The sequence below is a fragment of the Anolis carolinensis genome, chromosome 5, assembly GCF_035594765.1.
Source record: "Anolis carolinensis isolate JA03-04 chromosome 5, rAnoCar3.1.pri, whole genome shotgun sequence".
NCBI lineage: Eukaryota > Metazoa > Chordata > Lepidosauria > Squamata > Dactyloidae > Anolis > Anolis carolinensis.
In genome coordinates this window covers 103,166,616-103,191,524 of record NC_085845.1, presented here as the reverse complement: position 1 = coordinate 103,191,524, position 24,909 = coordinate 103,166,616, and the positions used below count along the sequence as shown (strand labels likewise).

Sequence of the window (24,909 nt, the reverse complement as noted above, 5' to 3'; positions counted from 1 at the left end):
TTCCATTGGTCAAATTCCGAGTCTTTCGTGTCTATTGCTGCACCAGATTTTCAAAAGCTTGGTCGAAGAGCCATGTCATAGAATCATAGAATAGTAGAGTTGGAAGAGACCTCATGTGCCATCCAGTCCAACCCCCTGCTAAGAAGCAGGAAATCGCATTCAAAGCACCCCCGACAGATGGCCATCCAGTCTCTGCTTAAAAGCCTCCAAAGAAGGAGCCTCCACCACAGTCCGGGGGAGAGAGTTCCACTGTCGAACAGCCCTCACTGTGAGGAAGTTCTTCCTGATATTCAGGTGGAATCTCCTTTCCTGTAGTTTGAAGCCATTGTTCCGTGTCCTAGTCTCCAGGGCAGCAGAAAACAAGCTTGCTCCCTCCTCCCTATGGCTTCCCTTCACGTATTTGTACATGGCTATCACGTCTCCTCTCAGCCTTCTCTTCTGCAGGCTAAACATGCCCAGCTCTTTAAGCCGCTCCTCATAGGGCTTGTTCTCCAGACCCTTAATCATTTTAGTCGCCATCCTCTGGACGCTTTCCAGCTTGTCAACATCTCCCTTCAACTGCGGTGCCCAAAATTGGACACAGTATTCCAGGTGTGGTCTGACCAAGGCAGAATAGAGGGGGAGCATGACTTCCCTGGATCTAGACGCTATACCCCTATTTATGCAGGCCAGAATCCCGTTGGCTTTTTTAGCTGCCGCATCACATTGTTGGCTCATGTTTAACTTGTTGTCCACGAGGACTCCAAGGTCTTTTTCGCACACACTGCTGTCAAACCAGGCATCCCCCATTCTGTATCTTTGATTTCCATTTTTTCTGCCGAAGTGAAGTATCTTGCATTTGTCCCTGTTGAACTTCATTTTGTTAGTTTTGGCCCATCTAGTCTGTCAAGATCGTTTTGAATTCTGCTCCTGTCTTCTGGAGTGTTGGCTATCCCTCCCAGTTTTATGTCGTCTGCAAACTTGATGATTGTGCCTTCTAACCCTTCGTCTAAGTCGTTAATAAAGATGTTGAACAGAACCGGGCCCAGGACGGAGCCCTGCGGCACTCCACTCGTGACTTCTTTCCAAGATGAAGACGATGCATTGGTGAGCACCCTTTGGGTTCGTTCGCTTAGCCAATTACAGATCCACCTAACCGTAGTTTTGTCTAGCCCACATTTTACTAGTTTGTTTGCCAGAAGGTCGTGGGGGACTTTGTCGAAGGCCTTACTGAAATCCAGGTAGGCTACATCCACAGCATTCCCTGTATCTACCCAACTCATAACTCTATCGAAAAAAGAGATCAGATTAGTCTGGCATGACTTGTTTTTGGTAAATCCGTGTTGACTATTAGCAATGACCGCATTTGTGTCTAAGTGTTCGCAGACCACTTCCTTAATGATCTTTTCCAGAATCTTGCCTGGTATCGACGTGAGGCTGACTAGACGGTAATTGTTTGGGTTGTTCTTTTTTCCCTTCTTGAAGATAGGGACCACATTCGCCCTCCTCCAATCTGCTGGGACTTCTCCCGTTCTCCAAGAACTCTCGAAGATAATTGCCAGTGGTTCTGAAATAACTTCCGCTAGTTCCTTCAATACTCTTGGATGTAGCTGATCTGGCCCTGGGGACTTGAATTCGTTTAGAGTGGCCAGGTGTTCCTGGACAACCTGTTTCCCTATTTGGGGTTGGATTTCCCTCAATCCTTCGTCCATTCCATGTTGCTGAGGTTGAAGGTGGCTTTCTTTTTGTGAGAAGACCGAGGCAAAGAAGGCATTAAGCAGTTCTGCCTTTTCCCTATCCCCTGTCGCCATCACTCCATCTTCTCCTTGCAGTGGCCCTCCTTTTTCTTCCTTTTTCTACCAATGTAAGCAAAAAAGCCTTTTTGTTGTTTTTTATGTCCCTGGGAAGCCTGAGCTCATTTAGCACTTTAGCCTTGCGAACCTTTTCCCTACAGGTGTTGGCTATATGTTTGAATTCTTCTTTGGTGATTTCTCCCCTTTTCCACTTCTTGTGCATGTCACTTTTGAGCTTTAGCTCAGTTAGAAGTTCTTTGTCTAATGTCTTCACTTTCTTGTGGAAGATCAAGAGGGAGGGGGCTGATCTGATCTCCCTGGGGAGGGAGTTCCATAGCCGTGGGACCACCACCGAGAAGGACCTGTCACTCGTCCCCGCCAGTCACGCCTGCCAGTCGCTGCCTTAAAGGCAGCAATTATCGTCTGGTTTTAGAAGAGGCCATGCCTTTAGTTTAATTTAAGCTGTATCTAAAACAATACAGGAAGGTTGCCTGTAGATCTCAAAGTCAGGCTGGGATTTCTTACCAATGTCAGTGCTCCAATTTCATCTTTAACTCCCTTTGTTTAAACTTTAACAGGGAGTACAATTTATCTATGCGGACACTTCACCATCTCTAACAATAAAAAGGGATAGTATATGAGATGTCCCATTGAAGTCAGTGGGCCTTACTCCTAAGTAAGTACATATGTGAAGGCAGGACCACAGCCAGGGGTGAAACTTTTTAAAGCGAATCATGACATAATTTAGAAATCAGGCTCCATTGATAAACTTCAGTGGACACTCAAGACAGATAAACTTCACTGGACACTCATGAGGCTTTGGTTAATCAGTTAAAATTGTTCTGTCACGCGCTGGGCCTGTAACTGATTGTCTTGGGTATAGGACGTATACTTTATGCCCAGTAGGAAGCCAGGGCACCTAAAGAAAGGTTGTTGAGGATTTCCCTGAAAGGATGGCCTTTTGAGTCTTTAATGAAATAACAAGGTCTTTATTGATGAACAAATAATAAATCTTCCAGGAGTCAAATAATACTTCAAGGTTTCCTTAATAAACTGTTGGCCCTTTTAGTCTTGTCCCCAAGGGACAGGCGATTGGCTTTGAATAACTGTGAAAACCCTCTTATAACCTCTCCCAGGCTGTCTATCAATATGGGCTTAGCTGATGTGGGACCCACTGCCGACTCCAAGTGCGTCTGGGTATCGAGTGGACCTACCAGCCAAGGATGCAGATGTTTCAGCTGGGGTTCCATGGATCTGTGATGCTGTTCTCTTTTTGAGTCTTTAGAAACTTTGGGCTGTTTCCCTCAGGAGCTGTGAGGCTGTAAGCTCTCAGCCAGAGCTTTTGGGACTTTTCCCCTGGGATTTCTGTTTCCTCAGATGTTCTTTGTCTAATGTCTTCACCGGATGTTCTATATCTCTGGATGTTCTATATCCCCTGATGTTCTTGAAATATGAAGCTTTTCTACAGGACGAGCTGGCCTACGTCCTATAGCTTAGCTTCCTAAGTGAGACTAACTTAAAAATGGCTCCTTCCCTCCCAGAGCCCTGAACAAGGGGCGGAACCAAACTTAATTATGATTGACAGATGGCCTGTCCTATGATTGCAAACATTTGCAGCAAGAAAGTAAAGTTGAAGGTTCTGGTACAGCCGTACCAGCACAAAAATTCATGAGTAAACCAGGTTTTTTTTTTAAACCTGAAATTTTGAGGGGGCATTTGAACCCCTAATACACACACACACACACATACCCGGGCTACAGCCCTGTGTGAAGGACTACAGCCTAAACCATCTTTCCAAGTCAGTCAACCCATCTGTTTACAGCAGGAGTGTGGATTGTTTGGCCCTCCGGAGTGTACTGAACTGCAACCGCACAGCAATCCTAAAAGTGGTCAATGGAGGAATGCTGAGAAATCTAGTACAACAATAATTACAGCAATAACACAGGCATGCAAAATTGTGGATAATAAAATAATTTTATATGTATGCTGATTTTATAGAAATTTAGCATTTTACATACAAAAACGACCATTTTTTTCACAATTTGCTTTGAGGTTTCCATGTTGTTGTCATCATCGGCAATCACTTGTGGCTGAGTATGATAGTTTTCTAAGGGTAGAGTCTTGGGGGTGGGTCTGCAAGTGACTGTGGAGACCTTTTCTGGATATGCATGGTCTTTCTTATTGAAGGCATACATTTCCAGATGGAAGGTGGTCATGAGAGTTGGCTTGATGCTCCTTCCTTGTCGCATTTCTCTATTTCTCCCTCTTCAAAACCCATAGCCCTGTTGGTAACAGCTGACCTCCAGTTTGAACGTTCAAGTGCCAGGGCTTACCAGTTCCATATTTTTAAGGTTAGTTTTAAGCCAGTCTGTAAATCTCTTTTGCTGTCCACTGACATTCTGCTCTCCATTCTTGAACTAAGAGTAAAGTAACTGCTTTGGGAAACAGTGACCGGGCATTTGAACAACATAGCCAGTCAACTAAGGATCATCACTTCAATGCTTCTTTCAGAATGTGGATGTTTCTTTGCCTGCCTTCCCAAGAGATTTGCAGGATTTTTCAAAGGCATCGCAATACAGGAGACAGTTAACTGGAACTCAAGCAACTAGCTATAAAAATTAACTAAAAATAACACACTCTATTCACAAAGCTGTTTTATAATGTAGTAAAATGGGGTTACATTGCATTAAATTTGTCTTTATCTTTAATTGCTTTTAATTATTGTATTTCAACATTAATATCAAGTCAATACAAAGTGTATGTTACGATATAGTATGGGGTATAGAATTAGGCCTGTTTTTGATAGTAACTCTCAAAGAAACAGAAACTACATTCATCCAGCATCTACCTATCGCCATGGGGCCAGTTAACTGCAAATTTATTGTACATGATTGAGCAAAACAAACACTGAAATCTGTAATAAAAATTGTGAAAGAATTGTGCAGATTACATTTTTATAATGTTTTTCAGAATCAGCACTCAAAAACACATTTAAAACATGTATAAAATGTTTAAATAGTCTTTTTCATCAGAGGTCTGTCTATAATTTAATGTATATTAGGTCAACCATTAGATATGAAAAACAATAAACGTTGCATTTTTAAAAGAAATGTGTCCACATTTTAATATGAAAATAAAAATGCAATACATTTCCAGATGATCATTTCTTCAATAGTTCAATACAGGAAGCCAAAATGCTGATTTGATTTCCAGTAAGCCTTTGAAATAGAAAACAATATGCTGCAAGAAACACAAAGCATGGGCAAAGAACATAGACTATCTTAAAATATATTTCCCTAAAATGATAATGCTGATTTTTATGACTTTAAAGCTATGGAAAATGTTGAAATGGTTAATAGAAGACAGTGACTTTAGTTTATTAGGCTTTGGTAAAGAAAGAATGAATGAAAAAAGAAAGAAATATCACTAATTCCATGTTATGTTTCAATTTTTAAAATAATTATAAAATTCTATTGAATATTACAAAAAATAATAGTAATTCTTTTCCATTGTTATTTTTGGAACCAATTTTACGGCAAAGTATAAATGCAAGTCCATATTTTCTTGAGGAGATATTAATTTTGCATATATTATCTCTTCCATTTCTCAAGTGCTGAACCAAAATTAATATTACATGCATAATGAAGTAAAGGAAGAAAATACTATCATCAACATAAATGAGTTACACTGGCCAATACATATTTTGGTGCCTAAAATGTCAGTTGTTTCTAGGTATACCAAAAATTTTCCTCCTATCAGCTCTAGTTTTTGAGACACAGTTACTATCTGCTCGCCCATAGAAAATCATGATAACCATATCTATGAACCTAGAGCTGGTGCGGTCTGTCCAATGCCAATTTCTGAATCAGTGCCCCAAATAACTCCAGGAATAGGTCTAAAAACCAAGACACCAAAAAGGAATATTTTGTTGGACTGTGTAATGTATGTCTCCCCTTCTACAGAGTAAAAGAGTAAACTAGATTTGATAGTCTGTAAGATTCATTTATTTTATATGACATCACTGAATTCAGAGGGACCAATTGCTTTCAACACCAAAAAAAGAAAAGATGCTGCTTTTGTAGAAAAAAACGATTTGTGTAAAAAAGAAACCACCACCCTAGAAAATTGATATAACAACTTTGTTGTTAAGAGATGAGATCACTATACACGCCGTTATTCAAAAGTCCAAGCAAAGCAGTAAAAAAGATGAAACAAAATACACTTTCAACTGATTTGTATGTAAATTACAAATTATTACTTGGTTCATCCATGGTGCCCTTGGCTGGCAAATTAACAGCACAAATTTAATTTCATTTGATGATGTTTGGTGCCCTGCATATTCTTGACCTAACACTGCTTTTATTTACAACATAAACTGGCAAAGAACAGCAGTAAATCACACTCAAACATTCAGAGTGATGATGTGTTTTTTGGCTTAACTTGTACTGTGACTCAGACCAAGATTCACAGCAATACTTAAGGCAGAGGCTTGGGGTGGGAAAAAGAGGAGTGGGCCCTTGGTATCCGCTGCAGTGTGATTCCAGGAATGTTCTGGTTCCAGGATATTCGCATTTTGATTAATCCCACCCAAATAAGAGTTTTGGCTACTACAAAAGGTAGCGTTGCCATCCACTCATTTGGATGGGAGATACAACAATATGGGATGTTCTAAAAGGGTTTGTTCATGTGACTTGGTTTCTGTACGTGATACGGTACAGATGAAATAGAGGAATTGCTGTGAGTTTTCTGGGCTGTATGGCCATGTTCCAGAAGCATTCTCTCCTGATCTTTCCCCCACATCTATGGCAAGCATCCTCAGAGGTTGTGAAGTTTGTTGGAACAACACTCAAAAACAGGGGAATTCCAGACAACAAAAAATCAAGGCCAGCTTATCACCTCCCAACAAAGGATTCCCCCAGGCAGGAAGCAGCCAAGCGTTGAAGCTGCAAGGCTATTCAATGCTAATCAAGGTGATCAATTGCAACATTCACACTTGCCACAAAGAAACAAGAGCTCATTCTCCCACCCTGGACATTCTACAGATATATAAAACCCACTTGCCTAGTTTCCAACAGACCTCACAACCTCTGAGGATGCCTGCCATAGATGTGTGTAAAACATCAGGAGAGAATGCTTCTAGAACATGGCCATACAGCCTGGAAAACTCACAGCAACCTAGTGATTCTGGTCATGAAAGCCTTCAACGATACATTGGAATACAGGAATTCCAGTTTTCTGGAGTGTTCCCAATGGCAAGAGTGTAATAAAATTCCATCTCTCCTTAACAATTGATGCATTCTTTTGTGAGACTATTGCAAGTTTTATACTTGAGATTTTTGTAATTTTTAATCCTGTTTCTTTTTTATCCATGACCTCCTTTTGTTGTATAGACATTTCTCCACTGTGATTCTGCTTGTGTGTGCCAATAAAAGCTGCTGTTGTGTGATATATGCATACACGGCATGGATACCAAAATAACCCAGTCCTATTATATACAATGGTATAGTAGTACACTGTCGCTTATATTAAAAATTGAAAAACTTTGAATTTTTAAAAATTATGTAAGCTGTGAATGTACCCTAGCAATAGTGCCGTTTCTCCCATAGGTAAGCAGAAACAGATCAGTGATTATATTCATTATCATAGTAACATTGCCGGTCAGATTCTAATAGATTCTGCAGAGTGGCTTTTATCCTGTAGGTCACCTCCACTAACAGAGAAAGAGAAGCTGATATTTGTTCTTTGTTGTTTCCCTGCCAGGCACTGTACCTCTTCCCTATCAATTCCAGAGGCAAAGGAGCCATGGTGGCGCAATGGGTTAAACCCTTGTGCTGGTTGGACTGCTGACCTGAACGTTGCCGGTTTGAATCCACGAGATGGGATGAGCTCTTGTTTGTAAGCTCTAGCTTGCGGGGACATGAGACAAGTCACCCAGCAGGATGGTAATACATCCGGGCGTCCCATGGGCAACGTCTCTGTAGACGGCCAATTCTCTCACACTAGAAGAGACTTGCAGTATGTTCTCAAGTCGCTTCTGACACAATTAAAAAAAAATCCAGATGTTTGGAGGATCCTCCAGAACAATTCAGAAGGAGCCATTCAAGGCTGCAGAGAAGAGGCTTTTTCTATTACTGGAGTTGCATTTGTTTGGATCAAATGGGGCTCTGCAAGGAGAACATCGACACTGTCTTAACCCACTGCTTACAAAAACTGGATTAAAGAAACATAGTTGTCCTATACATCTCCAAACATTATGGTTGTCCTATGCATTCTTCATCTAACCCAGAGGTCCCCAAACTAAGGCTCGCAGGCCGGATGTGGCCCTCCAAGGTCATTTACTCACCTCCAGCCTAAACTCTAAACTTAGGGTTGCCCTAAGTCTGAAACAACTTGATGGCACACAACAACAACAATAGTAATTAATTTGACTCTCTCAACAGTCAAAGGCAGGCCCACACTTCCCATTGAAATACTGGTATGTTTATGTTGGATAAAACTGTTCTTCATTTTAAATATAGTATTGTTCTTTCATTTTTTTTGCACTACAAATAAGATATGTACAGTCCACGCATAGGAATTGCTTCATGTCTTTTTCAAACTTGTCTGCCCCCCCCCCCCCCCCAACATTCTGAGGGACTGTGAACTGCCCCTTTGTTTAAAAAGGTTGAGAACCCCTGATCTAATCCATAACACATAAATATAGTACACATACAATTTTTGCTAGTTTCCCTTAGTTTTTATCATTTTAAGCTTTTGAATTGTAAATTGTTTTTAAATGTTGTTAGTAGTTCAATTCTATTTTAATGCTGATATTTTGTATGTTTTAACTACTTTATCTAAATTCGTAAGATGCCTTCAGTCCCATTTTTCTGAAAAAATAGGATATAAATAAAGTCAATCATAATACAGTGGGCCCTCCACATTCCCTGGAATTAGGGGTGCAGGGGTGGGAAAACCACAAATTAAAACAACAATGTTTCTTAACCTGAGATAACGCCTCTCTAGAAATCTCAAGGCACTGTGGCTTGACTTTAGTGATCAACTTCCACTGACATTTCTAGAGAGTACATATTAATCAAACCTGTGAAAAATCAAATCCACAAAAGTCAAACCCACAAATGTGGAGGAATGACTGTAGTAGTAATAATAGCTTTCACTTTTGAAAACTGACACGAAAAGCCATCTTATCTCTTAACAAAGCACGGTATTTTGTCAATACACATGCTGTATAAAGCAAAACATCTGTATACTTAGCTACATTTACATCTCATTCAAATTCCTTTAAATTAAATGCTTGTTTAAAAATCATGTGCAGTTGATACATGATTTAATCAGATAAAAATACAAAGTATGTGATCTATTACATATGTTTACAACCAGTTTTTAATATTCAGACAACACACACAAACCATGCTACCAGTTTTCAAAGCAGAAATCAATAAATTGGAATGAATCTGGTGCAGTTCTGAAAAACAACGGCAGTGTTTAGTTAAATTAATAACTTCATAAAACATGTACAAACAGGGTTAATGCACTGTTTCTTCTAAGATGAAGATGACTGGCTGCCTTTCTTCTTTTGTTCAAGCTCTTGTAGGCGTTCTTCTCGAAACTGAGCATGTTGTGTTCCCACTTTATGTGCTGTCTCCATTGCTGTAATATCAATCTGTGCATATTTGGTTGATTCACTCCCTGTGATGGGAAAACAGATCATTGAGATGTGTGAAACCTAGTCAAAATATTTTCAGGCAACATAAAATTGATGTAATATTCACCTTACTGCTTGCAACACTGTCCAAAACTAAAGTTGAGCATCTTTTCATACTGGAAAACCATTTCTAGAAATTGCTTGTTCAGACTCCAACCACAACACAACATCTCCAACTTGGAACAGGAGTGCTTGCTTAAGACTGCAGGAGGTTGGAAGACTGGCCTCCAAAATAATGACATCTTCCTTCAGTTTCCAAATTTCTAACAGTGCAAAGAGTGAGGTGATTGTTGCTTCTATATTTTCTGTGTATATTTTCCTCTGCAATTTGGCCATCCCCTTTTCTTAGGATGCCGAAACTGTTTTTTTAATTGCAGTTCTAAGTTCCCGTAATACTAGAAAGTTAGGGACTGAAGCAAAATTTCAGGAATTCTTATTGGAGGACAGTGGAGGGCATGTTGCCCCCCGTCATATTTATCTCTCCTTCCCTAGGCATAAATCTTGAAGTCTTGTTAAAACCTCAGAGTATGGTGGGTTTCTGAAATGGGGAAAGGATAAAGTATAGCTATTTCTTCCCACTTCAACATTTCCCCAATGGATTATATAATACTATAGTGCTGCTATCTCTTCACTAAGAAAAAAAATAATTGCACTCTTTGGTAACAACTAACCAGTCCTCTTACATCTTATATTCTTTTGCCCTCCTCTTCTTAGGCTTCAATGTGCAAAGTTTGATATTAAAGAAATTACTCTATTGATTTGAGTATAATGCACCATCAAATGTAATGCACACCTCAGTTTTGAAGGTGCAAATTATAGAAATTGGATTTGCCCTTGAATGTAATGCACCCAGTCAGTAGGGTAGCCAGGATTTTGGTTCGGGGGGGGGGGGGGGGGGCTGAGTCTGGGTGAGAGAGCAAACCTTTTGTATCGTTATCCCAATACCCCCATGCATATGGGATATATTGAGCATGGTGATCAGATCATGATATGAATAAACATAACAGTTTAAATAATAAATGTAAGGCCTTCTCGCGGACCACCCTGAGAATTTCGGGGGGGGGGGGGGCTTCAGGCACCCCGGCTACATGCCTGCACCCAGTAGAGCAGACATAGTATGTCAGGCTGTTTGAGAAGCCATGCCCTTCCATCAGGCCAAGTCTGGCAAACTTGCCAGCCCCACACAATTCTCAACTAACCTCATTCACAAGACCTTTCAAACTATTTGGGTTTTGAAGGCCTCATGGGACTGAAATTGCCCATACCTCAAAATAAGTCTTTTAACTCCATATTTCAACCAAAAAATAGTAGTGTAAAAGTTGTTCAAAAAACAGGTTTGTTTCACTGTGAAACATTGCTACCTCTTATGCTTGTACTAGGTTCCTGGAGTTCCAATTCCATGTAATGAAGCTGTTTCTTTGATGTTGGGCTGGTAGGAATATTAACATATGTAGCCATCTCATTGCCCAGTCGATCAGACGTGGGTGGATCTGCTGAATAACCTACTGCTCCTACCAAAAGAAGAGAGAGAAACTGCCTTTTAAAAAGCAATAACTTTGAAAAAAATGAAGAAATATAACACGGACATGAAACCTTTTCTTCATGTTAAGACAAGATGGGAAATTTGAATCCACGTTCTCATTAACCTCTCATGTCTGAAAGGGCTGCCTTATTCATCTGAACAGAAAAGAAGGTGTCGGTCTGAGTATTCAAGAGCTCCATAAGCAAGGGCAATATTAAACAATGGCCCCTTCTACACTGCCATATAATCCAGTTCAAAGCAGATAATCTGGATTTTATATGGCAGTGTAGAAGGGGCCTATGTGGGAGACACTGTATTTTACAAAGTCCCCAGACTCTTCTTGGGAGTGAGACTGAGCCTGCAAAAAAAAAATCAAAATATAAATGGCATCAATATAACTGTGGGAAGCAGCTCTGGAGTGGAATTTAATATCTTTCCTTACATTTAACCCTTTTCTCCATTTGCGCCAAGTACTGTATAAGATTTGACCCAAGAGCAAGAAGTGGCTTTAAAGAATGAATTATTCTAAAAACCGAAGGGGAGAGGAAACGATAAATTTCTCTCCCTAGCAGCCAAAATCTTGATCATTACTTGTCACCATTATGCTTTCTACATTTCTGAAAATCTGCAGATTAAATTCATTTGATCTCATTTATGATTTATTCTGTTATCAGGTGCAAGGCTTCTCAAAACTAGTAACAGTGAAATGATCTATGAATACAAATCTAGAAGGAAGAAGAGCTTGGTATATGTATTTTTAAAAAATGTGTTAGGACAAAGGAAGATAAAATTTCTAATTACCAGTAGGATAATCAAGGGAAAAGACATTTCCTCGACAACAGTGTTCTTTGCAATTCTGCTGATGGCCTTCTTAAATATTCATAAATATTCACACTTGGGCACTTTCTATGTCTCCAGGTGAAATAAACTTCTCACACAGAGTATTTTTCCCCTTCTGAAATGGGTCTATCCATACATACAACCATTATCTTCTTGTTTTAATGAAATTACCACTTCACCAAATACTCTTTAACAAGTCAGTTTACTCACCAGCTTCTTCAGGATCAGGTGGAGAGCCAGACTCTGTAAGTGGTATCATCAATTCATAGCTTCCTTTAGGCCCTATAAAATACACAGATTTCCATATACATGATCCATTCTTGAAGAATAATTTTATAATCTATCTATCTATCTATCTATCTATCTATCTATCTATCTATCTATCTATGTCATGATGAAGAATCTTTTGGAACTATTTGGTGTGACTTTCTTTTCTATAGTACATGTATTATGGTAGAACTCTTGAGATGTGAACGTTAAGTTTGTGTTCAGAAAAGGTATTATGTGTGGTTGTCAAGGAAAAGAAGGGAAGGGAAGGGGAACGAAAGGAAAAACAAGAAGACGGAAAGGGAAGAAATATTTAAAGAAAAAGAAATACGTATTGCTATTTGGACAAGCTGGAATGTCACAAAATTAGAAATAAGTGATTCCTGAAAAGGTTAAATATGTTGGAATAATGCTAATGAAACATTTGACTATGATTTTAAACATCTTTCAACATATGCAAACTCGGTTTTTATAGTTATAGTTATCTGTACTGGTGTGTGTAAAACAGTCAAAAAGCTCAAACCACAAGAAAATATTTTATTGTCTGTTCCCATTCTTATGGGGTTATTTTTTTATTAATGCGATATGTAAGCATGATGTGTTTAGACATATTCTGAAATTCTCTCGATCATGAAGATATATTCCCTGCCTTGCAAGGAGTTTCTTTTTTCAAAATTAACATTACAATTTCTGCATATGATATGGAGGGGGAGAAGTAGCTGATAATTTTGCTTTGAAAATGTTTTGAATTTGAGTGATGGTAGAGTATGTCATACATATTTAACACAAGTTTGAATACAGATCTATAAACATCCCATTATTTTTGAATGTATATTTTCTAATTGTATATTAGATTCTTTGTGTCAAATAATTAATAAAATAATTTCAAAAAGAAAAAAAGTTCAACTTAAAATACTCTGTATCAAATATGGTACACATACCCATCTGGATACAACTTAAAATTCTGGTAGGGTTTAGGGGGAGTTGACAGAGGACGATGGGATGTGTAGTTCATCCAGAGAGCTATGTCATGGCCATCAACAATGGGTCTGGACCACACTTGGCATACATATCCTTCATGATTCAACTTAAAATACTGGTGAGGTTAAGGGGGCATGATAGAGGATGACTGAGTTCAAATCTACCCACATTTAAAGAGCTGTGTGAATCCTACCCAATCCTAATCAACCAGACAGCTCACTCTACTTGCCAGCCTGCATCTCCCAATATCTTTACCCCTTCTCTACATAGCCTGTGGATGGTGGAAGTTACAGCCCAACAAAAAGGCTGACATGTCTGACTAGTTAAGAGCAGACCTTCGACTTATCTACCCAGATCTAGAGCTAGTAGGAGTTCAACACCAAACAGATTTGGGGCTGATGGGAATTCCACCTCACCAGATCTGGGGGAAATGGGAGTTATAGCCAGCCATATCTGAACCTGATAGGAGTTGCAGCCTGACCAGGTTTTTGACTAATGGAAGTTGCACCTTATCCGCTGTATAATTTTATAAATGGTCCCATTATATGGTTATATATTTTTGAATGGAGCCATTTATAAAATCCAAAACCAAACAATGATTATTTCTATTAAGCAGCATTACAAAATACCTAACCCAGGCAACACAGGATATATAAGCTAGTTTTAAGACATACGTGTTAAACGCAAGACCTGTGGGCTGAATTCAGTCCACCACGTCATTTTATGAGGCCTGTGACACTTTCAATGCCAGGGCAACATAGTCACATTTATACAGTCTTACAATTACAAATGTCCTTTTGAAGGCAACCAAAAGGCTGATGTGGCCCTCAGTGAAAATGAGTTTGACAGCCCCATTTTAGGATCTTAAGTACTGAAACACCTTAAGATGATAGGTTTTTGGTGTCTTTTTAAGTACATGAACAAACATTACAATCTGGTGAACTGAACCTTAATTTGCATTTTTTTAAAAATCGACTACTAAAATTAGGAATTTTCAACAGCTAGATTAAATGTTCTTACCTGGGTTAGATGACAAGACCTCAGATGATAAAACTGAAGTTTCCTTTGAAAAATCGACAAAAATATGAAAACAATATTAGAATGAATCAATTTCTTATAAACCTAAAACACTGAAAAGTCTGCATTACAAATATATCTTCTTCCAATAAACCATTAAGCTGTATTCTATCTCTAAAAATTATACTATGAAACATAATTTTTGTTCCTGGGTTATAAAAGTCATTTCTGAAATGGTTCTCTCATAAAAACATGGAAAGTATTTATTAAGCTGCGAAAAACTTGTTTTTGCGGGACATCCTGCAGCACATTTTGCGATAGCTTTTCAATGAACATCTCATAGAGTCTCAGGCAATTCAACATAGTTTGTATCAGCCACAAAAAAGAAGTTTCTGGAGTATACCAACTACTTTCAAAGTAAGTACCACGCAGTTAAACAGGAAATAACACTTTCAAACTAGGAACAGAATTTTTTTCACATTTTGTTACAGAGTTATATGTAGAAAATGCACATGACAAGCTATTTTTCTATGTCCTTGCAAATTCAGAATTATGTACCATAAATGGTACAGAATTCACCAAAATGGATGTTCCACATTAAAAAATAATTATTACGCAATGACTAAGTCACTGTGATCATATTCATACTGATCCATACATCTTATAAATATGGCACATATTCACCCAGACAAGTGCAAGTGATACTTTAATCTCATGCCTCAGTTATTATTGAATATTTACAATGGACATTGATTACAAGGCTAGGATGTGCTCTGCTCATCTATTACCATAGAAAAGCAATGGATTCTGAAGGCCAGTCTTTCCTCAGGCCAGTCTGGCATGCTGGCCGATACTGGAGGATCTGGCTCCTTCTTCAAATCATCTTCACTCACCCAAGACTTGTTGTCTGTCCTCTTCTCCATGCAAAGAAAGCATTGGGCCACATGCCCTGTACTGCATGGAGAAAGATACTTGGCCAAGAAGTAGTCCTTCATGAGAGCTGTTCCTCCAAGGACTTGGGAAAGCCATACATTTGCTTTGTCTGCTTCTACTCTTGAACAATACAGCAAGCAGAGGGCAAAAGAAATTGGTTGGTTTTTGGAAAGGCCACTTGTTCAGCCACTGGCTCTGTCCTTTCCCAAGTAGGAAGAAGGGGTAGGTGGAATGAAGCAAACTCAGCCAGTGTCTGAAGAAGCATGCTATATGGTCTTGGAAGTGTTTTTAATGTGGAGTGAGAGACCCAAGAATGACAGGCAGTTCATCATGCATTTTACCTACTTGCACGTGCATTTTTATAAAACAGGGGAAACACATTGTATGGCAACAGTAAGTTCTGAAAATAACCACAATGATAAACCAACTGAAGCTGCTACAGAGGATCATGAAAACAATGCCCAAATAACAAATGAAATAATGCAAAACTGATTAAAGCATATCAGCAGATCAAAGCAAAAGCTTGTTTAATTAATATAGAGATAAGTATCTACACTCCCCTCTAGCACAATACTGTACTTTAAAAACAAAAGCTGCGAAATATGCCCAGTGTTGCAGGCAAAATACTCTTAAAGGGAAATACCAAACATGCATATTTATTTATCTGGAAGAGAATCTCTTGGTGCAAGACTCAGAGTTAAGGGTAAAAAGGCTGCTGGCAACACAAAATTCTGCTATATTTTGAGATTATGGAGAGTTACAAATTGGTGAAATTGGCATTAATATATTAAGTTGGCAACTGTAGTCACTTCTGGAGCAAACTACCATGTTTTCAAGGAGACTGGAAGAAACTCTAGCAAAGTATATACAGTAGAGTCTCACTTATCCAACATTCGCTTATCCAACATTCTGGATTATCCAATGCATTTTTGTAGACAATATTTTCAATACATCGTGATATTTTGGTGCTAAATTCATAAATACTGTAATTACTACATAGCATTACTGTGTATTGACCTACTTTTTCTTTAAAATTGGTTGTATAACATGATGTTTTGGTGCTTAATTTGTAAAATCATAACCTAATTTGATGTTTAATAGGCTTCTCCTTAATCTCTCCTTGTTATCCAACGTATTCGCTTATCCAATGTTCTGCCTGCCCGTTTATGTTGGATAAGTGAGACTCTACTGTATTACTTTTCCATAGGCATGAGCTAGAAAGCTGCATTACAACTGATTCATATTATAGAAACGGAATTGAGAAAATAACAGTTGAAGCAAATAGAACTGTTGCTAGAAGTAAACATTTGTATAGATGAAACATTTCCCTGAATATGTTCTGATGTTTGGGGAGGGGTAGCCAGTTAGAATGAAACATAAGTTTTGGTTGCAAGGGGCTTATGTCAGAGTAGCCACGCACAGAATTCTGAAGCCAGTCACATGTTAAGAGATATTGTCTTCTTCTTGACAATATGTACACAGTATGTACAGTAACATTTTTGACACAGAAGTTGCAGATGAGCTATAAATTCAAAGAATGTACACAATGAAATCATGAATGACAGTTTAATAACAAAGGATCTCAAGTGATATTTGCAGCAAAAATGCCAGAGTATCCCCCAAACCATAAAATGATATTTTTTTTTTAGTTCAGGGCAACAGTCAGAATAGAGAGACTTCCAGTAAGGTCTTTTCAGACTTTGCTTGGTCAGAAATTTCAGGCTACCGAAAAGAACAACTATCTTTCTGCCCCTGCTATCCTATATATTGTAAGGTGGTCTTCCAGATTAAAATTTGAAGATTTCATAGCGATCTAGAAAAGGCAGAATGTGCATTAAAAGATTCCTTTGTAATTTTGTTCTTCCTGAATCCCCCACCCACTGCATAACGTAGTGGGGATACAATGGTCCCCTCTATCCCTGTTGCACTCTCTCATGACCAATTTTTCTCCTGCACTGTTAAATTCCACCAACACGGTGGCAGCAAAACAACCTGCAGTTTTCCAAAATGCCTTAATTTTAACTAACTGCTGAGCAAGTAGCCTTGAAAGCATTTTATTTTGAAAGAATATTGTGATTTGCTGCATGCTACCCAGATGTACAAATGGGCGGCTGATTGGTGACAGGAGTTACAAATGTGTCCTATGTTGCCCCCTCCTGCTGCTTAATGACAAGTACAAACTCAATACATAGATTTCTTCAGTGCTAGCTCCTCCTTCAGGATACTTACTATAACTGTTATGAGCAGGAGAAGAACAGTTTCTTATCCCCTCCTTCCTTGTGTGATGCCTTCCATTCCTCACCCTCCAAACGCTCTCCAAGGTGCTTTGATTATGCGTGTCTGCATGGCAGGTTGTTGGACTGGAAGGTCGTTGTGGTCTCTTCCAATTCCATCAGTCTAATTCCTCTAGCACAGGGCCCCCCAAACTAAGGCCCACATGCTGAATGCGGCCCTCCAAAGTCATTTACCTGCCACCCACCCTAAACTTTAGATTTAGGGTTGCCTTAAGTCTGAAACGACTTGACAACACACAACAACAGCAACATCCCTAATGAACTTAACTCTCTCATCAGCCAAAAGCAGGTCCACACTTCCCATTGAAATACTAGTAAATTTATGTTGGTTAAAATTGTTCTAAAATTGTTTTAAATGTTGCATTGTTCCTTCGTTTTGTACTACAAATAAGATTTGTGTACTGTGCCCAGGAATTCATTGCTGTGAACCTCTGCTTAAAAATGTTGAGGACCCTTGCTTTAGCAATGTGATTCCCAGCATTTGGTCCTTCAGTTGTTTTGGACTTCTGCTCCCAGAATCTCTGATCATTTATTAAAGCAGCCAAGGCTTTAAGTAAAATCAAAAACACATGGAGGATGAATTTCGGATTAACTGTGAATCCATGTACCTCCTTCCCTCAAAGACTCCTAAATTTTATCACAATTCTCAGTTTTAAAAGTACAGGGGTGGAAATCATGTGGCACTCTAGAGCTTGTTGGACTGCAAGTCCCAGCAGCTCTAGTTTGCATAGTCTAATAATAATAATAATAAAATAATAAAACTTTATTTATATCCCGCCACCATCTCCCCAACGGGAGTCTACGTGGAGAGTGCTAGATAACACTAAATAACATTCAGAGATTCCTGTATGATTCCAACACTGGCTTTAGTACAAAGCATCTGGCACATAGCCTAGCAGAGCTGGACATGGATGTCAACACAGTGCAGCTTGTGGTAATACAAGTGTAACGTTTGAATAGTTAAGGCAAAATATTTATTTCCCTCAACCATGTTAAAGTTTGAGTGTGATTCATGTTCATACAGTATAATCAATACAATGTGTTCTGACTATCCAAAATGGGGCATAGGCTACATTTGTGCAGAATTCGGCAAGTCAGTCAAATTTTGTTGTGAAATGGAGATAAAGCATTGAAAAGCCTTCATCTCAATGTGCAAGTTTCCTATCTCTGCAACCATTTTTACACTCACAAGTATATCTTCTTTTTAAATGCTTCTCACGATTATGTATGGGCACATGCATAACTGTGGGTCTTGTCATTTCTGTTTTCTGGTTGTCTTTTCTGAATGACAGCAGAAGAGTATGGGGAGTAGTTTCTTAGGTCTGTTTTCCCCAAAATACATTGAATGCTTTCCCTGTACCTTTTCTACATTGTATTTGAAGGACAAGATAAAAAGCTACTAAACTGAAATTATTTCTAAGAGAATCTCTTGTACTTTGATGACTCTCAAAACTTCACATTGAAATAAATTATTTAAAGAATGTCAGGCGATCTTGTAAAGGCTTACAATGTTTCTCCTTGGATTAAATTTCTTTGTAAAACAAAGTTGCCAACCAGAAGACTGAGGTGGTAACCTGTAGCTGCTGAAGATAATAGGACAGGGAATGAATAGGACAGTGCGCCCAGTTTTTCTTTCTAACAATGTGCGTGGGAAGTGATTGTGGGCAGATGAAGAGGTTTGTAGACATGAGTAAAATGTTTGTGTTGAGTATTCATACAGAGAATGATATAGACATGAAGTTTTCCTACATTTTGTGGAGCGCAAAAGCAAGGGGAATTGACACATTTTAATCAGAGGGAGAAAAGGTTGCAAAACATAAATATCCAGATATCCATGATATTTTATCCTAGGAGGTTGGATAAGAAGCCTTTGTGGTAACAAGTTCATTACTTCAGTCTGTTTTCCAGTCTACATGTCCCAATCTAAGTACAGAGCAAGGTGGGGGGAAAAAATCAACTCTGAAACTTTTTTTTTAAATGCCTAAATGGCTTACACATTTTAAAAGTGTTTTTCTGTCTGCTTTGACCAAGTTGAAAAAGATGCCCGGAAAAGTCTCTGATTTTCTCAGATATAAATTGAGGATGTATAATGAGACGGCAAAATGAAAAAAACAAAAAAAAAACAAAGATGAAATTGTTCTCAGAAATGTCTCACTACACAGATTTCTTTTTAATTTCTAAGGAGAAAGGTGCTGAAGTTTGTCTGTGGCGTGAATAAGAAAAAGACAGAATGTACAGACTGCTTTTGCTGTATTTTCATCTTAACAGGAACATTTTTTATGATCACTCATCATATTTTAGCATTTAGCTCTTTTATTATAAATAGATTCTAGGTCTGAATCCTTACACAAGTTACATTCTAGGAATGGAAAGATCCAATTGTGAAGTGCTGAGACTGATATATTATTTTTTTACTTGCTTGCTCTGTTCAAAGATTAGAACAGGCAGTACTTAAACATCTACCAAGAAGTACTAGCTCTGCCTTGGAGTTTCATTCTTGGATTTGGAAGTTTTGTTCCTCAATCCTAGAAAAGAAGATACAGGTAGTCCCCAAGTGACAAACAACTGACTTACAATGACTCATAGTTAAGAATTGGATGAAACAACAGGAAGTGAAAAAATCTACCCCTTGGAAGGGAAATTCAGTTCTTGAAAGAGTTATCAAGAGAAAAAGGTTTTTCCACTGAAGATTTATCACCAATCCTTGTTTCCACAACAAGCCACATTTTTCAAAATCCAATTATCACAGGGACAGAAAGTGAGGTGAAATCTTCTGAACAGGATCACAAACAGCAAAACAAACACCACCCTTTGCTATCCAAAGCTATCTCTCTCTCTCTCTCTCTCTCTCTCTCTCTCTCTCTCTCTCTCTCTCTCTCTCTATATATATATATATATATATATATATATATAAAAGAGTGATGGCATCAGGGCAGTGGACAAAACAACAAAACTACAGGCCCCCCAACCTCGAAATTTGACAACACAACCCATCATCCACGCCTCTAGGTTGATACAACAAAAAGAAAAGAAAAATAAAGTCCTAATTAGAGGGAGAGCAATAATTGTTTTTATCCAATTGCTGCCAGTTTAGAGGGCTAATCTCTGCCCACTTCGTTGCCTAGCAACCAGCCAAGGGACAGCCAGGTTTCAGTTAGGGGACAGTCAGATTTAGGCCTCACTTAGACTTCTTCCACAGATTATCTAATTTGCACTGGATTATATGGCAGTGTAGACTCAAGGCCCTTCCACACAGCTATATAACCCATTTATAATCTTATATTATCTGCTTTGCACTGGATTATCTTGACTCCACACTTCCATATAATCCACTTCAGTGTGCATTTTATACAACTGTGAAGAAGGGGCCTCATATAATCCAGTTCTAAGCAGATAATATAAGATGATCAATATACAGTAGACTCTCACTTATCCAACATAAACAGGCCGGCAGGATAAGTAAATATATTGGATAATAAGAAGGGATTCAGGAAAAGCTGATTAAACATCAAATTAGGTAATCGTTATACAAATTAAGCATCAAAACATCATATTATACAACAAATTTGACAGAAAAGGTAGTTCCATGCGCAGTAATGCTATGTAGTAATTACAGTAGAGTCTCACTTATCCAACACTCGCTTATCCAATGTTCTGGATTATCCAACGCATTTTTGTAGTCAATGTTTTCAATATATCATGATATATTGCTAAATTCATAAATACAGTAATTACTACATAGCATTACTGCGTATTGAACTACTTTTTCTGCCAAATTTGTTGTCTAACATGATGTTTTGGTGTTTCATTTGTAAAATCATAACCTAATTTGATATTTAATAGGCTTTTCCTTAATGCCTCCTTATTATCCAACATATTCGGTTATCCAACATTTTGCCAGCCCACTTATGTTGGATAAGTGAGACTCTACTGTACTGTATTTACAAATTTACCAGTAAAATATCACAATGAATTTGAAACACTGACTACAAAAACTGATTATGAAAAGGCAGACTGTGTTGGATAATCCAGAACATTGTATAATCGAATGTTGGATAAGTGAGATTCTACTTTGATATGAAATAATTTCTAGGATAGAATAATGCAGAAGAATATAATCTCTAAAACCAGGACAGTAATAAAGAAATAAAGAAATAAAGAAAGTAAATAAAGCAAGGAAATTGGAAATTCCACAAAGGAAACAATCAGGGCCAGCTAACACCTCCCAAGAAAGGATTCTTCCAGAAAGGAAGCTGAGAAGGCAGTGAAGCACTATGTATTACCAAAGTCATTATTATTACTATCATTACTATCCTTACTATTATTATTATTATTATTATTATTATTATTATTATTATTATTATTGTGTTGCGGTCAACCGTGAAAATGAATACAATCTGGCTCCAAGTATTCAAAAACACTAAAATCAGAATATATAAAAATTAATGTGGTATAATAAAACAGAACAATACAATCTCTAAAATCAGAACACTAAATAAAGAACAACACTCTGAAAATAGGGGAATTCCACACAGAAAACAATCAGGGCCAGCTAACACCTCCCAACAAAGGATTCCCATCATCAAAGTCTGGCCAATCCTCTGTTTTCTCAGGGCCACAGACAGTAGAAGCATATAAAATATCGCAAACAACACCACTCTGAAAACAAGGTAATTCCAGACAGGAAACAATCAGGGCCAGCTAACACCTCCCAACAAAAAAATCACTCAGGGAGGAAACAGCTAGGCTTTAAATCTGCAAGGCCATTACATCCTAATCATTTTTCCTAATTGCAGCATTCATACTTGCCTCCAACAGACAAAAAAAAAACAATCAGAAATATTGTATATTCACAACCTTTAGGAAATAATGTCCCCTGATGGCACAGCATGTTAAAGCGCTGAGCTGCTGAACTTCTGGACCGAAAGGCCGCAGGTTTGAATTGGGGGAACTGACAGAGCCCCCACTGTTAGCCCCAGCTTCTGCCAACCCAGAAGTTCAAAAACATGTAAATGTGAGTGCATCAATAGGTACTGCTCCGGTGGGAAGGTAACGCTGCTCCATGCAGTCATCCCACATGACCTTGGAGGAGTCTACGGACAACGCCGGCTCTTCGGCTTAGAAATGGAGATGAGCACCAACCCCCAGAATCAGACATGACTGGACTTAACGTCAGGGGAAAACGTTTACCCTTTACCTTAACTACCACCAATTCCTCAATACTTTATTTCCCATACCACCATTCTTCGCCACAGCAACGCGTGGCCGGGCACAGCTAGTATATATATAAAAGAGTGATGGCATCACGGCAATTCACAAAACAACAAAAGTACAGGCCCCCCAACCTCAAAATTTGACAACACAACCCATCATCCACGCCTCAAGGTTGATACAACAAAAAGAAAAGAAAAATAAAGTCCTAATTAGAGGGAGAGCAATAAATTTTTTTATCCAATTGCTGCCAGTTTAGAGGGCTAATCTCTGCCCACTTGGTTGCCTAGCAACCATGGGACAGCCAGGTTTCAGTTAGGGGACAGGCAGATTTAGGCCTCACTTAGGCTTCTTCCACAGATTATCTAATTTGAACTGGATTATATGGCAGTGTAGACTCAAGGCCCTTCCACACAGCGATATAACCCATTTATAATCTTATATTATCTGCTTTGCACTGGATTATCTTGACTCCGCACTACCATATAATCCACTTCAGTGTGCATTTTATACAGCTGTGAAGAAGGAGCCTCATATAATCCAGTTCTGAGCAGATAATATAAGATTAGAAATATACAGTAGAGCAGGGGTCCCCAAACTTTTGAAGCCGAGGGCCGGTCCACAATCCTTCGGACTGTTGAGGGGCCGGATTATCATTTGAAAAAAAATATACAAACAAATTCCGATGCACACTGCACATGGCTTATTTGTAGTGCAAAAACAACAACAACAACAAGAACAATGAAAGAACAATACATTATTTAAAAATAAAAACAATTTTAACCAACATACATTTATCAGGATTTCAATGGGAAGTGTGCTCCTGCTTCTGGCCAATGAAATAGTCAAGTTAATTAGGGTTGTTGTTGTTGTTGTTGTTGTTGTTGTTGTGTGCCTTCAAGTCATTTCAGACTTTGGGCAAGCCTAAGTCTAAAATGTATTTATTTATTTATTATTTACTGCATTTATTTACTACATTTGTATCACACCCTTCTCACCCCAACAGGGACTCAGAGTGGCTTACAAATTATATGTACATACAATATATTATATTATTAGCATAGCACAATATTAGCATTATATATTACTATATTGACCTATACCACTATACTGTAATATTATTAGTAATATTATATGTAATATAGAATATATAATTAATACTATTATATTATATATAAATAATATTATTATTATTAGTGTTATATTGTATTACATTAAAATATTATTATTATATATTATTATATATTATAAAACTGAGGGCGGGGGCCAGGTAAATGACCTCGGAGGGCCGCATCCGGCCCCCGGGCCTTAGTTTGGGGACCCCTGCAGTAGAGTCTCACTTATCCAACGTAAATAGGCCAGCAGGATAAGTGAATATGTTGGATAATAAGAAGGGATTCAGGAAAAGCCAATTAAACATCAAATTAGGTAATCGTTATACAAATTAAGCACCAAAACATCATATTATACAACAAATTTGACAGAAAAAGTAGTTCCATGCGCAGTAATGCTATGTAGTATTTACAGTAGAGTCTCACTTATCCAACACTCGCTTATCCAACATTCTGGATTATCCAACGCATTTTTGTAGTCAATGCTTTCAATATATCGTGATATTTTGGTGCTAAATTCATAAATCCAGTAATTTCTACATAGAATTACTGTGTATTGAACTACTTTTTCTTCCAAATTTGTTGTCTAACATGATGTTTTGGTCCTTAATTTGTGAAATCATAACTTAATTTGATGTTTAATAGGCTTATCCTTAATCCCTCCTTATTATCCAACATATTCGCTTATCCAACATTCTGCCGGTCCGTTTATGTTGGATAAGTGAGACTCTACTGTACTGTATTTACAAATTTAGCACTAAAATATCACAATGAATTTAAAACACTGACTACAAAAACATTGATTATGAAAAGGCAGACTGCGTTGGATAATCCAGAACATAAGCGAATGTTGGATAAGTGAGATTCTTCTTTAATATGAAATAATTACTGGGATAGAATAATGCAGAACAATATAATCTCTAAAACCAGGACAGTAAATACAGGGGAATTCCACACAGGAAACAATCAGGGCCAGCTAACACCTCCCAACAAAGTATTCCCATCATCAAAGTCTGGCAAATCCTCTGTTTTCTCAGGGCCACAGACAGTAGAAGCACATAAAATATCGCAAACAACACCACTCTGAAAACAAGGGAATTCCAGACAGGAAACAATCAGGGCCAGCTAACACCTCCCAATAAAGTATTCCCATCATCAAAGTCTGGAAAATCCTCTGTTTTCTCAGGGCCACAGACAGTAGAAGCACATAAAATATCGCAAACAACACCACTCTGAAAACAAGGGAATTCCAGAC

General features: G+C 38.2%; 1 protein-coding gene across 2 annotated transcripts in view; it reads right to left on the bottom strand.

The window, feature by feature from the left end:
* Positions 1 to 3,727: 3,727 nt before the first annotated feature.
* Positions 3,728 to 24,909, bottom strand: part of dok7 (docking protein 7) — a 58,366-nt gene continuing 37,184 nt past the window's right edge. For both annotated transcript variants that reach the window (XM_008115922.3, XM_008115923.3), the window contains 4 exons: positions 14,108 to 14,150; positions 12,050 to 12,121; positions 10,839 to 10,988; positions 3,728 to 9,461 (listed from right to left, as the gene is read on the bottom strand). In XM_008115922.3, coding sequence (XP_008114129.2) covers positions 9,316 to 9,461; positions 10,839 to 10,988; positions 12,050 to 12,121; positions 14,108 to 14,150 — 411 coding nt within the window. In that variant the 3' untranslated portion in view covers positions 3,728 to 9,315. The remainder of the gene's footprint in view (positions 9,462 to 10,838; positions 10,989 to 12,049; positions 12,122 to 14,107; positions 14,151 to 24,909) is intronic.